Source organism: Lycorma delicatula, chromosome 4 (assembly GCF_047948215.1).
Source record: "Lycorma delicatula isolate Av1 chromosome 4, ASM4794821v1, whole genome shotgun sequence".
NCBI lineage: Eukaryota > Metazoa > Arthropoda > Insecta > Hemiptera > Fulgoridae > Lycorma > Lycorma delicatula.
In genome coordinates, this window is record NC_134458.1 from 7,772,273 (window position 1) to 7,791,042 (window position 18,770).

The 18,770-nt window shown below is 32.7% G+C and overlaps 1 protein-coding gene across 1 annotated transcript in view; it reads left to right on the forward strand.

The window, feature by feature from the left end:
• LOC142323082 (uncharacterized) overlaps window positions 1–16,128 on the forward strand; it is a 31,252-nt gene extending 15,124 nt beyond the window's left edge. Inside the window, exon 4 of the mRNA XM_075362248.1 lies at window positions 11,486–16,128. Within this exon, the coding sequence (XP_075218363.1) occupies window positions 11,486–13,663 (2,178 nt within the window). The 3' untranslated portion in view covers window positions 13,664–16,128. The remainder of the gene's footprint in view (window positions 1–11,485) is intronic.
• Window positions 16,129–18,770: the final 2,642 nt, after the last annotated feature.

Below are 18,770 nucleotides of genomic sequence, written 5' to 3' on the forward strand. Positions count from 1 at the left end.
GCGTCTAGCAACTATTCCGATCAAGGCCACCTGTTCTCACGTAGCCCCGCTCGAAACGTCAAGAGATAAAAGCTCCTAGATCATACCACCGGCGAGGTCGGAGCGAAAATCCCTTCCCGAACATGCCAGAGGATCGAAAAGATTATTGGCCTCATGAACCTAAGAACGGGAACACAATACCACACAAAGGTGTCTTCCACTACGGGGTTGGGATGTGCCAAAGAGGCGATGTGGCATTCGCATCAGCACCTATAAGAATTGGACGACCTGCTGCCAGCCTAACAATTCTATCCTATTTTTCCAAATGCTGTTCAGTGGGATCCCTGTACTGAAAGTACGAATTAACAACAACTAGTTCTGGGCCATCCACGGCAAGCTTGACAACGACGTGATGTGTGTTAGAGGCTTGCTGTATGAAGACGCTATCTAAAGACTTCCTGCACAGAACGGCGGATTTACTGTCACCAACGAAAGACTTCCAATCTGGAAAACTTGGCAGATCACCCTTGACCACTTACGGGTGTTGTAGAAAAACAACATCGAGGTTCCATTTTTGGACAGCTTCACCTAACTCAACTTGGACTACATAGGCACCGTGGGCATTTAGTTAACCGAATCTAATCATCGAGAGAGTTGAAATAAATCTCGACTGCTCTCGTAACAACCCCACTCCTTGCTATTTACGAAGTGCCTATGATTCTTGTGCAACCTTTTACAGTTAAAAACAGAGCCTCGTTTTTCTGAGGACAGTCGTCACGCTTGTGGCCGTCCTCACCACAATGTGCGCAGACTGAAGCATACTTACAAAACTTGGCCCTGTGGCCGAAACGACAATATTTGAAGCATCCCTGCATGTCAAGGTACTCGACGCGGCAGGATACGAAGTCCAAAAAGACTACCTTCAAACAGAAACTTCTGGAAGAGACCAGCTCCTAACTCGAACACACCTTGATACCATGGGGCATCACACTTCCCTGTCTTGAAGATCAGCTTGCATTCTTTCTTGAATGCAGCCTCGTCCAAGTCGGTGTTCTGATCCCTAATCAGGATCAGAATTTCCTCATCACAGAGACTGTGGTCTCTGTCATAGATTATGACACGGGGCCTACGATCACGCTTGGGGTCAACCTTAACCTCAAGCTTCTTCATTGCAGGAGAGTCCTGGATGACTCAGACTGTCTCCTTGTTATCCCCTACTACAACTAGACCCTTTCTGGTCTCTTTTATGTCCCTAATATTAAGGCCCTTTCGGCTGTATGAAGGATAGCCTGAAAGTCCTTCTTGAGGTCGACTCTTGTCTTGGTGGAACCCTCCGGCTTGTTGACAAACAACACCTCGGGTTTTTTGGCCTGGCTGGTCTCCCTTTCACTACGGATGACCTCATCATAGCTTCTGGGTTGTGCCGGGGCAGGAACGGGCTTCTGAATCACTTTGACCTCCTTGGGCTTGGAGACCAAGATCTCGTACCCCTCTGCTACATCTGAGAGAGCCTCTTTAATTTTCGCTAATCGAGGAAAAATTGTCTTCCTTCCACATGAGTCCACGCTGCCCGGGGAGCTCCAGAAACTCAGTGAGGTAGTCCAGGTCGCCCTGGGCTGCCGTGACCAGCGGGGAAGTACTGCCGGGTCTGCCCTTCGCTTTCTTAAAAGCCTCAACTACGGGATTGGGTTTAACCCGGGTGGGTGTCCCTGCATCCATGTCGGAAACCTCGTCCTGCAATGAAGTTGAAGGAACAGGCTCCAGTTTCCTCTTCCACCCAGACTTCTTCACTATAACCGGGAATCCTGCTTCTTAGCATAGCCATGACTAACACTATTCTCGCTGTCTTTCTCCTACGTAAACTTTGGGCAAGTCCACAGTTGTGATGACTGCCCACAGCGAGTACGGGCAGCTGGAAACCTTAGATATTCTCCTGTCACCCTTTGTACCTCTTAGCCACTTCTGGATCAGTTATAAAATAACCACGGATTACGGCCCTCGTTCTTTCGTTCTGAAAAGAAGGCAAGTAGGACTAGCAGGGAATATTCCCTTACTCGTTACAGGGGCTTACGACCAGAAGTCGTTGCCACCTCTTCGCCTTCGGGAACATGTTGACAGAAATCTGTGCCTTATACACCGCAAATGAGGAGCAGATAACGAGTCTATATATGATACTAAACAGCAGCCGCAGTATGCAATTAGCACGCTTTGACACTATCGATAGGTACACACGCTACCGACAGCCAAAAACACTAATAGCAAACCAAGAAGCCACAGAACTGTCTGGAAACGCATCCAAGGGACCAGAGAATAGTGGAAAAGGACAGATGATGATAGCTTTTAATAGAAAATCATGAAACATACCATCTATTTAAAAAAAAATATATACGTGAGTACAGGGAGGAAGGAAGGCCGATTGTTTTTTTTTATGAATCGTATATTAATTCCTGCAGCAGCTATAAAAAAAAATATTAATAAAGGGAAGAGACAACTAATATAATTGTTCACACAGGCAATGAATGAGACTGGTGGTATTCCTAATGCGCTTTTGATTTTTAAATCGGGTGCCAAGTCGGAAGATTGTAATGGTGAAATGAACACCGAAAATTACAAAAAGTGGGTGGAAAATCAGTTGATACCAAATCTTTCAGAATGTTTAGTTTTAGTAATTGATAATGCGTCTTATAATAAAAAGTTGTACCCGACTCCAAATTTTAATAGTAGAGAGCAGTTTTGTTGGACCGGTTACAAAAACGAAACATTCCTTGTAATGCGATTATTTTCAATTCTGAATTATTTCTGCTCGTAAAACTGAACAAGCTACGATACGAAGTTTACTCTGGATAATATACTTGCAAAATATGAACACAGTGTGTTGAGATTGTCACCCATCATCCAGCGTTAAACCCGGTCAAATTAATTTGGGCAAAAGTAAAGAATGATATAGCTGTTGTTAATATCTACAATAAAATCAATGTTGTCAAAGAAATGTTTTCACATAAATTTTCTGTCGGCAGTATATTGGAAGAAATGCTGTGATCATTCACTGAAACTCAAAAACAATTACTGTGAGTCTGGCATCATAGTGGATATGCAGTGTGGAGAAAATAATAATAATAACAATGGGTGATTACAGTGACAATTGCGACAAGGATGTAGAGGTGTGCAATGAGAGTGGCGACACTGCTGAAGATGCAGACGATAATATGAATGGAATTGAGTAATTAAAATAGTCCTAATTTTTAAATTCTTACAATTGGAAATAAATGTTTTATAAGTATAATAATGTAAATTTAAAAAAAATAATAGAAGTTTATGAGTTGATCACAAACAAAAAAAAAAAAACTATTTAAAATAAATAAATTAAAAAATAAACAGAATTTTATACAACTTGACACTTATCGGTGAGTGATACTTATTTATACTGCAAATGTGTTCCTCATGTCAGTCAAGGTAACTCAGTATCTGGGCTTTTTCAATAACAAGCTGCTTCCACCGCGTAGTGGGGAATCTTCCCACCACCACCTGCTGTGCAGTAACTACGTGAGGTTAACTGTTAGATTATACATGTATATTTAGAGTAAATTATAACAAAGGTGCATGGCTAGTAAAAAAACTGTTGACACATGAAGAAACAGTTGTTGAGCATTGAGTACCTAATAGGTTACAGGACTGTGTCAGACTAAAACAAAGATTTAAAATCATACGTGCGATGTGATCACATTACTGCTCATTAAAATAATAGTTAATTCACTGACAACACAACTATAAGTATTCAAATATATGGGATCACCACTTTCAGCTATTTTAGCTAACATTTTTATGAATGAATTAGAAAACAATCTACATCGCATATTTAATAAACTCCAAATTTTAGTATATAAAAGATATGTAGGTGACATATTAATCATATATGATCAACAATTTAAAGGTGAAGAATATAAAATAATCGAAGAAATAAACTCTTTAAATAATGACATTAGATTCACCTTAAGTCGAGAAAACAACAATAGCATAAATCTTTTGGATATAAAAATTACAATAATAAACTCTATATCGACATATATAGGAAACCTACTAAACATGACACCATAATTCATTATAATTTGTTTCATCTTTGGAATCAGAAAATGGCAATGTTTAACTCATTAATATACTCGTATAGAGCTATAAAATATTTAAAACATAACAATATAAAATTAAGCGATGAATTAATATCAAATATATAGCTATAAATAATGGATACAACGAAAACCTAATAAATAAATTATATACTAAAATAAAAAAAAAATTATGTAAAAGATGATATAAAACTAAAAAATAATGACGGAAACGAATATGCTAAAATTGAATACAATATAAATTACAAGAAATTTAATGAAATATTTAAATCATGTGAATTAAAAACTGCATACATAATGAATAACAAAATAATGTAGTATATAAATAACAGAGATCCTACTAGAATAATAAAACATAAAAATAAATTTAATTTAGATAAACAGGTAGTATACAGTTTAAAATGTGCAAGCTCCGATCTGGAGTAAATCGGAATGACTAATCGATCTTTTTTGATTAGAATTAATGAACACATTAATTGTGTAAATGAAGAAAACTCTTTCCTGAAAGAGAGCAGCAGCTCTTTCAGTAGTTGTTAGGGGCGTGAGTCAGGATGACTTAAACGGCCATATCAACATCACTCGGTCCTCTGAGTACTGCGCAGCTTAAAGCAATGGAAAACTACAGCTGCTTTTTTTCCAAGAAAATGTGGCTCTCTGCATTTTCATATAGCAATGATGGAGGCGCCTTCCTTGGTAAAATATTCCGGAGGTAAACTAGTCCCTCGTTCGGATCTCCGGGTGGGGACTACTAAGGAAGGGGTCACCAGAAAATTAAAAAATAACATTCTACGAGTCGGAGCGTGGAATGTTAGAAGTTTAAAAAAGGTTGGTAGGCTAGAAAATTTAAAAAGGGAAATGGATAGGATAAATGTGGATGTAGTAGGAATTAGTGAGGTTCGGTGGGAAGAGGAAGGCAACTTTTGGTCAGGTGATTTTAGAATAATTAACTCAGCTTCAAATAATGGGCAGGCAGGAGTAGGTTTCATAATGAACAAGAAGATAGGAGAGAGTAGAGTATTTCAAAATGCATAACGACAGAATCATTGTAAAATGGATAAAATCAAAACCTAAACCGACAACAATTGTTAACGTCTATATACCTACAAGCGCCCATGATGATGATGAGGTAGAGTGTGTATACAAAGAGATTGATGAAGCAATTAAACATGTAAAAGGAGATGAAAATTTAATAATAGTTGGAGATTGGAATGCAAGCATTGGAAAAGGCAAGGAAGGAAATATAGTGGGTGAATATGGGGTGGGCAAAAGGAACCAAAGAGGGGACCGACTTATAGAGTTTTGCACAAAGTATAATTTAGTAATTGTCAACACCCAATTTAAAAATCATAATAGAAGAATATACACTTGGAAAAAGCCAGGCGATACTGCAAGGTATCAGATAGATTATATCATGGCTAAGCAAACATTTAGAAATCAACTCGTTGACTGCAAAACTTACACTGGAGCAGACATTGATAGCAACCATAATTTAGTGATAATGAAATGTAGATTGGGTTTAAAAACCTGAAGAAAAGGTGTCAGATGAATCGGTGGAATTTAGAGAAGCTTGAGGAAGAGGAGGTAAAGAAGATTTTTGAGGAGGACATCGCAAGAGGTCTGAGTAAAAAAGATAAGGTAGAAAATGTAGAAGATAATGGGAGAATGTTAAAAAGGAAATTCTTAAATCAGCAGAAGCAAACTTAGGCGGAATAAAGAGAACTGGTAGAAAACCTTGGGTTTCAGACGATATATTGCAGCTGATGGATGAACATAGAAAATATAAGAATGCTAGTGATGAAGAAAGTAAAAGGAACTATCGACAATTAAGAAATGCTATAAACAGGAAGTGCAAACTAACGAAAGAAGAGTGGATTAAAGAAAAGTGTTCAGAAGTGGAAAGAGAAATGAACATTGGTAAAATAGACGGAACATACAGGAAAGTTAAGGAAAATTTTGGCGTACATAAATTAAAATCTAATAATGTGTTAAACAAAGATGGTACACCAATATATAATACGAAATGTAAAGTCGATAGATGGGTGGAATATATTGAAGAGTTATACGGAGGAAATGAATTCGAAAATGGTGTTATAGAGGAAGTTGAGGAGGATGAAATGGGAGAAACAATACTGAGATCTGAATTTAAGAGAGCATTAAAAGATTTAAATGGCAGAAAGGCTCCTGGAATAGACGGAATACCTGTAGAATTACTGCGCAGTGCAGGTGAGGAAGCGATTGATAGATTATACAAACTGGTGTGTAATATTTATGAAAAAGGGTAAGTTCCGTCAGACTTCAAAAAAAGTGTTATAGTCTTGATACCAAAGAAAGCAGGGGCAGATAAATGTGAAAAATACAGAACAATTAGTTTAACTAGTCATGCATCAAAAATCTTAACTAGAATTCCATACAGAAGAATTGAGAGGAGAGTGGAAGAAGTGTTAGGAGAAGACCAATTTGGTTTCAGAAAAAGTATAGGGACAAGGGAAGCAATTTTAGGCCTCAGATTAATAGTAGAAGGAAGATTAAAGAAAAACAAACTAACATACTTGGTGTTTATAGACCGAGAAAAGGCATTCTATAACGTAGACTGGAATAAAATGTTGAGCATTTAAAAAAAATTAGGGTTCAAATACAGAGATAGAAGAACAATTGCTAACATGTACAGGAACCAAACAGCAACAGTAATAATTGAAGAACATAAGAAAGAAGCCGTAATAAGAAAGGGAGTCCGACAAGGATGTTCCCTATCTCCGTTACTTTTTAATCTTTACATGGAACTAGCAGTTAATGATGTTAAAGAACAATTTAGATTCGGAGTAACAGTACAAGGTGAAAAGATAAAGATGCTACGATTTGCTGATGATATAGTAATTCTAGCCGAGAGTAAAAAAGATTTAGAAGAAACAATGAATGACATGCATGAAGTCGTATGCATGAACTATCACATGAAAATTTGCAAGAACAAAATGAAAGTAATGAAATGTAGTCGAAATAAAGTAGATTGACCGCTGAATGTGAAAATAGGGTGTGAAAAGATTATGGAGGTAGAAGAATTTTGTTATTTGGGAAGTAGACTTACTAAAGATGGACAAAGCAGGAGCGATATAAAATGCCGAATAGCACAAGCGAAACGAGCCTTCAGTCAGAAATATAATTTGTTTACATTAAAAATTAATTTAAATGTCAGGAAAAAGTTTTTAAAAGTAATGTTTGGAGTGTCGCTTTATATGGAAGTGAAGCTTGGACAATCGGAGTATCTGAGTAGAAAAGATTAGAAGCTTTTGAAATGTGGTGCTATAGGAGAATGTTAAAAATCAGATGGGTGGATAAAGTGACAAATGAAGAGGTGTTGAGGCAAATAGATGAAGAAAGAAGCATTTGGAAAAATATAGTTAAAAGAAGAGACAGACTTATAGGCCACATACTAAGGCATCCTGGTATAGTCGCTTTAATATTGGAAGGACAGGTAGAAGGAAAAAATTGTGTAGGCAGGCCACGTTTGGAATATGTAAAACAAATTGTTAGGGATGTAGGACGTAGAGGGGTATACTGAAATGAAACGACTAGCACTAGATAGGGAATCTTGGAGAGCTGCATCAAACCAGTCAAATGTCTGAAGACAAAAAATAAATAAATAAAACAGAACGAACCGATTTTTCCAGCCATATCATAGAACATATTCACAATTACAACCCAAATAATTTTATTAAAATTCTTGAATAATCTAATAATCTTCGTAAAACGAATATTTTAGAAAATATTATACGAGGGATATCTCTAAAGTAAAGACCGCTGGGAAATTTCTCTCCTTAAGGTTGGCAAACCTGTGTCGTTCATGGCCACGCTAGTAATGTATGCACTGCATTGTATCTAAGTTTTCGCATTGGTGTATCTTTGATTACGTGTGAGTTGTTACGTTATAAAATGAATAGGAAAATCGATGTAGACACCGACTGTGAATACGTGGTCAAACGTTTTTTTAAACCTTCGAAACGATAAGCAGGCTCAAATTAAGGCAGCAGATTGTTTTGTACGAGTATAATGTAATGAATGAAAGAAATGACCGAAAATGGTGTGAAAGATTTAGATATAACAGAATTAATGTGCACGATGAAGAATGTTCCGGGAGGCCCTCGATAATCACCGAGGACTTGTTGAAACGCGACGATGATGAAATTAGAAAAGATCGTCGCTCAAGGACTTCCGACCTGGCCTTTCTTTTTTCTGATGTTTCAAGAGCTGTTATCGGTCGCATTGTTCATGACTATTTAGGCTTTAGAAAGGTTTGTGCCCGTTGGGTGCCGCACGTCTTAACGGAACGTCACAAAAAAAATCCGAATGGGATCTGCTTTGGAGCTTTTAATGTGCTACACAGAAAAAGGTGATGAGTTCCTTAATTCAATCGTTACGGACGATGAAACGTGGATTTCGTATTACACGCCAGATAGAAAACGGCAGTCAAGTGAATGGCGTTAGCCTCAATCACCAACCACACCAACAAATGTCAAGTCACAGTCTTTTGGGATCGATTTGGCATACTGCTGATTGATTTCATACCGCATGAAACGAGTATAAATGCAGAAGCCTACTGCGAAACTCTACGTAAGTTACGGCGCGCCATTCAAAATCGGTGACGTGTGCGGCTGATCGACGTCGTCGTCCTGCTATACGATAATGCACGTCTACATGTTGCGGGTCCGACACGTGATTTACTGAGAACATTTGGATGGGAAATTTACGCCCACCACATAGTCCGAACTTAGCTCCTGAGTGGTAAGGAAGTCGCCGGTGACGACGAACTTAAAAATGCTGTTAATCAATGGCTAAATGGACTGGCGGCAGAAGAATACGACAAGGGTATATTGAAACTGGTGTATCGCTACGATAAATGTCATAATCCATGTGGCGCGATTATATAGAGTAGTAGTATAACGTATGAGTTTAAGAGAAATAAAAAATTTAAAGTTTTCAGAACAAATTTTTTTACAATGAAACTGTCTTTATTTTAGAGTTAACCTCTCATATATACTTAAATAATAAAAGATTGATAAATAAACAAACGAATTATGAAAATGATATCTTATTCAAACAAATATTAAACAATAATTTTGAATCTTAGGTTGATAAAACTGTTTCATACTAATAAACACAACAATTGTTTGTGACCTTCTTACCGACATGACGGATAATAAATATTGACTCTATTTTACCTCTTTGATGACCAATTGTTATATTTATTTTATTACGATTATTGATATGTGAAGTAAATATATATTACATCATTGTTCCTGAGGATGGAGTAATAATCTTTGAAAGCATTCGAATATAGTTACTATTAATGAATCCTGGTAAGTGGAAATTATAATTATATCAATAACTATAATTAATCATAAGTTTCAGGATTTTCCTCTTTACTTTCATTAGTTTAATTTTCTTTTTAATAGAAAAAGTTTTAATAAAACTTTTGGTAACATCCGAGCTATATTTTGTTAATCGATGCAACAAAATATAATTAAAAATTTCATTTTTAAAAATCACATTAAATAATTACTCTCTTTCAAAAAACATAGAAATGTGTTTCCAAAAGAAATTTTTTCTGCTTCATTATGCATCTCCTTCATAAGTTGTGTCGCTGTCAGTGGTTTCTTTAATCTCATCTGTCCTGTAGTGGTTAGGAAAAAGTATGTTTGATCTGTATTAACATAGTAAAATTTGTTTGATTTGTTACTTTTGCCAAATTTAATGTAATGTGTTTGTAAATTACGAGGTCTGTTAAAAAAATAACTGAACTTTTTTAATTATACGCCAACGGAGATATTTAGTGACATGCGGTTGGCAGCATTGTGTTCCACATAATCTCCTCTGTAACCACATGTTCATGGATTGTTGATATCTTGTTTCATTTTTGTGTTACTGTTATTTGAGTACAACATGTTTAAGTGTTAGTAGCAATTTTTGTAATGTGCGATTTTTTGACGATTGAACTTTTGTCTTAATGTCATAGCTGTAAACCCAGCTTTTGTCTACTGTTATGATCCTTTGCATGAGGAACAAACTTTGCTGCAGCTCTATACATGTTCAGTTTTTCAGTCAAAATGTCATGGCATGATCCATTCGAGATGCTAACTCTTTCTGCAAGTTCTCTTGCAGTCAATTTACAATTTGCATGCACCAGATCATTGATTTTCTGAACGTGTGTATCATCAGTTGAAGTCGAAGGCCTTCTTGGTCGAGGGTAATCTTCAGTTGACTGACAACCACTTTTAAATTGTGAAAACCATTTGCAGCAATGCTTGTAATCCAGAGCATCATCTCCGTAAGCTTATTTCAAAACTTGAAAAGTTTCTGTGAAAGATTTCCCCAGTTTCAAGCAAAACTTTACATTGTATCATTGCTCCTGAAAAATGCACATCACAAAAATCCTTGTTTAATGTTGTATGTGAGGAAGGAGCAGCACAATAACTCTAAAAGGATCCTCTAGAAGCACATTTTCATATTTTTCAAAGTAAGTCATTTTAAAAAGAAATATATTTTCAATCTTCTTTTTTGTTTATAAACTTGTATTAATAGATTATTTTAATTATTATTTACATTTTATAATAATCCTTTAAACTTTTTTCCATTTTTTTTCTTTCCCATTATTTGTTTTTCATCTTTTTTTAATTCATATTTTTAAAGGATTTTTTCATATCTTTTTTTTTGGGTTTTGAATAATGACCAAATCTGCATTTCTTATAACCTATTTATTTCTCAACACCTTAAACATTTCAGTAAGTAGCATCTAGGAAATTCAATTATAAAGAAAATTTAAAAACTAATGGCCAGAGTAATTGTCTAATAAAAATACTGTACGTTACCCAAGTTAGACAACTAAGTGTAGTTCACCTGCATACTGCGTATTTATTAGTGGCTAATAACTGTAGTAACCAATGGCATTTAGAAAAGGAAAAATACTTTTTTTTTTACAATTCATCCTTTTTTTCTTTATGTTCATAATCTAAAACCATCATAAATCTATCAGATTATTTATCTGTATATAAATTTTTATCCACATTAAGCAAGTGCAAAATCTCTTTAGTTCATCCTTATTCAGGTCCTGAATAGAGATTGTAATAATCTCAGTATCATGTAACTGAATAAAGTTTTTCTCCTCCCTTGGTATGCTACCACTTTTTTCCACTTTATTGGATCAGAACTTGAATTAACAAAGAAATAGAAAGGTACAGTATGAAATATAAAGTACGCTGTATTCATATATCCTTGTTGTTGGTGTGATGCGCAAACAATTTAAATGTATTTTTATTCATCATGGTTTATAAGGAATAATCAATAAAAATTAATACCTTTAATTCAGTATTAAATTTACTCATTATTGTTCACAGGCATTGACCCTTCTGCAAAGTTCAAGTGATGAAAACATAACACTACGAAGAGAAGATTTTAAAGAACTTGAAAATCTGAAAATTTTAGAAATTCATGGTATCGATCAGCAAAAATATAACCAAAAAATTAATAGAATTGGGTATTTCCAGTTAAAACATAATGCTTTACAAAATTTAATGTCTTTAGAATATTTAAACTTACAAAATATACAGCTGTTAGGTAATCCACAGCAGGGTAATAAGATTCCTCCTGTATCAGCTTATGATTATGTAAATCAGAATTTTGAATCTAATCAGTTGTTACCTATAATTTATCCAAATTATGAACAAAAGGTTCAACGTAAATCAAATATTAATATAAAACCTATCGTTAAACGTTTAGTTTTCTTAACCCCTAATGATATTGAACCTGAAATTATACCTTATGAAGTGTACAAAGATGAACAACAAAAGGCAGGTTTGTATAGTTTTGCTGGTCTTAGAAATTTAAAATTTTTACGAATCTACCGATGCAATCTGAGTGAGATTAACTGGGAAATGTTTGATGGGTTGCATAACCTTGAAACTTTATCTTTAGAAGGTAACGATTTGTTATTTATCCCAGAATTTGCATTTTACGGAACACCTAGTTTAAAATCATTATCGCTAACAAGAAACAAACTTTTAAATGTTCAAAGCATGAGTCTTGCTGGGCTTCTTCAGTTAAAACATCTTGATCTATCTTATAATAATATTTCTCATTTATCTGAGCTGTCTCTTCCGCCATTGCCTAAACTCAGCACAGCCGATTTCACAAATAACCCCTTAGAAATAATTTTTCCCAGTACATTTGAGATAATGAATGCGACACAACAACTTCACTTAGGCAGTTTAGATACAGTGCTTGATATCCAGCCTAACTCTTTTAATGGACTTCATTCTCTTTTAAAATTAACAATAAAAAGTATTGATATCGATATTTTAGAGAGAGAACTTCTGAGAGGAATGCCTCAACTTCATCAGCTTATAATCAATGGTAGGATTTCATCGATTGCTTTTGATGCGTTTTTAGATATGCCAAAACTTGAAAAACTTGTTTTGAAAAATTGTTCGATAAAAAAGTTATCGATGGATTCATTTTACGGGCTATATGATTTAAGATTATTAGATCTTTCCCATAATCGGCTGGACTTATTACCACCTGGATTATTTGATCAACAGTTTTCATTGAAAGAATTGTATCTACATCATAATAATCTTACCATACTTCCTGTTGGATTTTTATCAAATATTCCAGCAAAAATTATACGCCTTGATGCTAATCCATGGCACTGTTCATGTGCAATGAAAGATTGGAAACCATCAATTATTAATCAGGTTAAACAAAAAGTAAAAGATAATGGTATGTGCCAATTTCGCTTTGATAAAGGAAGTATGTGTTCTTTAACAGATAGTGATGAATATGTTTATGACAAGAAGGCAGAACCACGCTGTTCGACGCCAACTAAATATAAAGGTCGGGGCATATTTCAGTTGTTACGTAAAGAATTAAGATGTGATAAAAAGCAGAAAATTATGAAAATTAACAGAAAAACTTATCTAGCGCAAAAGTTGTTAGATTATGAAAAAATGAAAGAAAGTGAAAAAATGCTGTACAGTTTCAAATTTCATCATAGCAAAAAGAGTCATGATAATACAAGAACAAATTGGTCTCAAAGTGTAGAGAAAGATGAAAGTACAAGTACTGAAACTGAACATAAAAATACAACTAAAATACCGATCGTTGAAAAAGATTTTTTAAAAACATTAGTAACCAGAACGTCTGATGAGCCAAAAATTAGTGAATTGGTGTTTGAAAAAAAAATGTTACCAAAGAAAAATGAATCTAATCAATTTGACTTTAAAAACAGCACCATCATTGAACTCGATAACAGTGCTGATTCTCTTTTGAATGTAAATACAATCGATAAAGAAAAAAGTAATCAGCAACAAACTGAGATTAAAGGACAAAAGCTAAGTAAAAAGGAAAAAGAGAAATTACAAATGCTAAAAGAGAAAGAAGAAAGGCTGAAAATGAAAGAAAAGATTAAGAATTCTGAAAATATTGATGCTAATGTATTAAAAAAAGTATGGAAATTAGAATTGGAAAACAAACGCAAGGAGAAACTTAAGTTATTAAGTAATAATAGTTTATTTTAGGTTATACTGTACCTAATTGATTTAATATGTGTACATCATAACAATAATAATAATAAGAGTGGAGATAGTTATTATTATTTTAATAGTTGTAATTAAAACTATCATGACAAATGTACATACTTTAATACGATTCTTTAAACATATTATTTACTAATGTTAAAAACAAATTAACTTTATAGAATGGAAGAAAAAATTACTCCCTTCCATTGATTCTATTAAAATGTGAAGAAAAAAATAAGGTAGTTTTTGATTATTAAGGATTAGAAACAAAAATTAATTAAATTCATTTTTAATTATTTTTACTGTATATTCATTTTTTTTTTTTATGTAATAGTGAACCAAGAGTTAAGATATCTCAGGACATTCATGAATGACTTTTTAACTCTGCATGTTACAGTTAATGCCTCATAAAAGTCACTATCAGTCTGCAAATTATTTTATCAGTGTTTAATAGTGATGCCTGTAATTATTCATAAGTGGAAACTGAAGAGATGGGTTTTGTAATAAGCACTGTGTTTATTCTTAATTCATAAATCTAAGTATTATATGAATAAAGAAATCCAATCTATTATTGCAGAAAAATATTATTATTATTATTATTACATAATAAAAAACCATAGTGAAATTTGCAGTGTAAACAAAATTTCATTAATTTGTTTAATTCAATAACAGTTATTTACTGAAATAGTTCTACATGAGCAAAAAGTAAGAGTAAAGACCCCTCTCCATATACTGGGATCAGTCATGGACAAATATAGATTTAAAAATTGAGAAGTAAACATAGAGCTAAATAAATAAGGATATAAGTCTATATTTAAGGAAGATAGGTCTAAAAGCTATAATGATTATCATAAGTTTTAATTTACTATAATTTATGAATCGATAAAGAGATGACCAAATAGGAAAACCATTTAATTATAAAAATGTTCCCCTAATTTCATTTGACATTCTCTTTAAAAACAGCCCCTTAAAATCTTAATCATATGCAAAGGTAATCTAAAAATTATTGTAAAATGAATATTATGAAGGACCAAATGTGGACTGAGGAATAAAATTAAAAAAGAGCTTTATTTTGCCTATACCAGTTCTTTTGTGGCTGATAGAAGTAAAGCAACTCAGGGTACAAGAGGTAGTTGTCATAGCTACTGTGTGTGAAAGTAATTATGTTTACAGCCATTCCTACTTGTAAACTCAGGGAAGATGATTCTTAATGCTTAATGTTACTTGTAGTTCAATGAAGTCAACATATTTATGTGCAATGGTATTACTCTGCTCAGAGATATAGGGAATGGAAAAACATTACACTCCGCAAGGAGTGTAGTGTTTTTTCACTCCCTACAGCGTTGGATGGTTATATAGATTGGGAAGGCAACTTCCCTATTGCACCTATTAATGATTTGTTTTTAAACCTAAATATGTAATTTTTCATATATGAAGTGTATTGCGTGAGGTTACCTACTTCCTGATGGCTGTAGACAACCTCTCGCAATACATAATTATGCCAATCCATATTTACAATAACAGACAGCAAATTAGATTGTGGTAAACTCAATTGATTATGAATGTATTTTGTTATTTTAAGGTGACCACTGCCATAATTTGTGGTGAAACCATTGTTTTCATTTGAGTTGTAAAATATTTAATGACTTTAAATGTATAAGATATATAAGAGTTGGAGTTTTGAATAAAACAATAAAAGGAAAGGAAGCAATAAACCAACTTTTTGGATAAATTTTATAATAGAGATTATATAATAACTTATAGAAGCTATATTCCTTTCAGGCGTCTGAGGAAGAAAAGATAAACATTTATTATCCAAAAAGAAAAACCGTATAACGTAATCTTGAATGTATGAATACAGAGTATACCAACCTGAGTGCATTTCTAGAACCTAGATGACAAAAATGTCAGTGAAAAAGGTGTACATTTTTATGTTGCCTTTTATACATGAAACTTTACAGAAATTGTCGATAAAAGTTATCGTCTTACATTTTTCATCGTGTTGTATTTGAATCACCCAGTTATAATTCTTAAGATTAATTTTCATTACCTCATTGAATTTATAAGGATTTTTGTTATTTATCTAATAGTAAATTTTGAAGAAGGTACAGTTTATGTTATAGTAACGCTTTAATAGTTAACTTATCTGTCTTTTCATTAAAATAAATAAATAAAATACCAATTTCATTAATACCTGAAATGACCTGTCATAGGATATAGTTTATTCAAGGTTATGATATATACTGTAACTGAATATTTTATAAAATAATACAGGTTATTCTATTAAAGCTTTAACATAAAATCTTGTAAAAATTAACTGCACTGAATACCGATTTACATGATTATAATTATCTAGTCTATGGTGTAGTGATTTGAGACCCTATTTAAATGTCAGTAGCACAACTCATCCTAGAATTTGTTGATTTTTTATTATTTTTAAAAATACATTTGTATATTAAAATTTATGTTACTGTTGTTTTTTTCAAAACCTAATATCTTTATTTCATTTTCATAATTTATTAATTAGTTCTTTAATTAATTCTATTACTTCAAAACATTACTTTGTTATTAGATTCACTGTCATTAAAACTATTTCATATAATTTTAATAAATGATATTGTGGTATTAAAAATGTGATTAGAGATGTTAGGTAACTGATTTAGTAGACCCAACTTCTTCTGTGTTGATACTTGTCCTGCTACTTTTACGTTAGAGAATGTATGTATTTTGTTTTACTTATATTAGACTTCATTTTCTTTCCTTTTTAAAAACACTTTGAGATCCTGACATTAAATATATTTGTAAATTTTTAAAAACATGTCAAAAAAAATTTATCAGCCTCAATTTGTCATGTATTAACATAACAGTTCTGTCAAAACTAAAAATCCTTTTGATGTACCCGACAAGTTGTAAACATTTGTTAAAACATTTTTAGGTAAAACCGTCAAACCCATAAATAGGTTTACAGCTGACCTTTTATGTAGCAACTTCTGATAAAAATCTATAAGTTGTTAAAATTTAAATCTTATAAGTTTCCTTAAAAATTCAGAATATCACTTATTCCTGGTTTATAAATCAATTGACTCCTAAGCAATTGTTAAATTGTGTCTCTTTTGCAGAAGAATAATAATGGTCTATAAAAATACTGCTGGTGTATATATTTTTATTTTTCTCAAGGACAAAAACAATACAGTTTTTCTACTTTATCCATATTAGTTCGTAATTTTTTTTTTAGTAAAAACAGTCTGAAAATCATTTGAAATTTACTAAATATTGAATATATGGAGAAGCGTGTATGTAGACAATTTACCAGTCGATCCGAATAAGATTAATGTTTAACACCCGATTAAACACTATCTGACAGGTACATTCTGTTTTAGAAGTTATACTTAAAAAACCAGTAATTATATCAAAGTTTTCATAAAATTTAACACAATCAATTAACGTTAGATTATTTTATATCGTGAATTAACATCTTTGTCATAAATATTCATAGTTATATGCTGCGGTAAGATCTGTAAGCACTAGTAAGAATGCATGCGGTGAAGGAATTATCATTTATAAAATACAGCAACATTTATGAGAAATTTTGAAATATAAGGATATAACTGTGATATTACATCCAAAAAAAAACAAATTTTTTACGGTTTAATTTGCTCCAGTTACTTTCCAGTTCAGCTGGAACAGTTTTAACTTCTCCTTTTTGTGCAATTCCATGAACTTTTCTCTAATGTTTGGTTCTAATGCCCTTTTATTCACTACACTACTTCAGCTGTGCCGGTTATCTTAGATCAGGAGTCTAATGATTACAAACAAGGGAAGTTACACAGAAATAAAATAAATAATATAGAAAAAATGTAAATAGTATAATATTTACTTTTGTTTTTTTTATGGTAATCTCCCGATATATAAGGAGAAAAAAGGCTATGTTTTGTTCAACTTTTTTTATCGATTATATTACGTTATAAAAAGAATACAACAGTATAGTAATTTAAATTCTTTCTATTTTCAAATCTAATAAAATTTATTACAAAGTGCACTTAATGCAGTTTATCAAATTTTACATTTTTTGAATTACGTCTTTAAACAAACTGTAACATGTTTTCTTACGCATAGTCTCTTCTTCATGTTATTTTCTCTATTTGCATTATAATATTTATCTTGTAGATTTTGGTGGTGGTTTTGGAGAAGTGGATGTAGTTGGTTCTGGATAAACCAAAGGATCTGGTTTGTAGAATGGTCTGTCAGGAAAACTATTAACATTTATCACCATGCTAACCATTAAGATTACAATAGACAGTAACAGTGCTTTTAGGTCCATCTGCAAATTTAAAAAAAAAAAAAATGCGTATTATTAAAACTCACCATTAGGAAATGGTATGATTGTAGGATATGAACATTTAGTAATTTTATAGATAAAAAATATTTATCTTATATGATTTATTCTTACTGTAGGGAAAGTAAAGAAGAATAAAACAGCATTAAATGTAACAAAAAGGAAAGTAAGAATGAGTTAAATATTAAGTAAAACGGGCACTCAGGAAGACAAAGACCTGAGGATTTTTTGAATGTATTTAGGAAAATTTTTAAAATTAGGTGTATATTAAACAGATTGAATACTGCACTTTATACTTTTTTCACATACAATTGGAAAACAGAGAAGATATGACAAAATGTTTAAAAAGAAATGAGATTGATAACTACTTTATTAAGGCTTCCTAGGGCTAGTTAATTTAGTTGTAGGTTAGTAGTTCAGAGGGTAAAAATTATGAAGGTAGACTAGCATTAGAATATATAGAACAACCAATTAACAATATTGAATGTAGTAATTTGTGTTGACAGAAAGTATTAGAAATGCATTAAACAAGTCAAATCAAATGATGAATATTGTTCACAATCGTTTTAAGTTCAAATTACCATTTAGTAAGGTGAATTATTAGCTAATTTCAGAGCACAACTTAAAGAAAAAGTTGCTTGTAAAGGAATGATTGATCGTATTACATTATGGTTCTTGTTCTGAGGTTAATGAAAATACTACTAGGGTTATCAAAATAAATACTTGACAAGCTAACCTTTGGGTCAGCTTAATGACTGTCTTTGGACAATA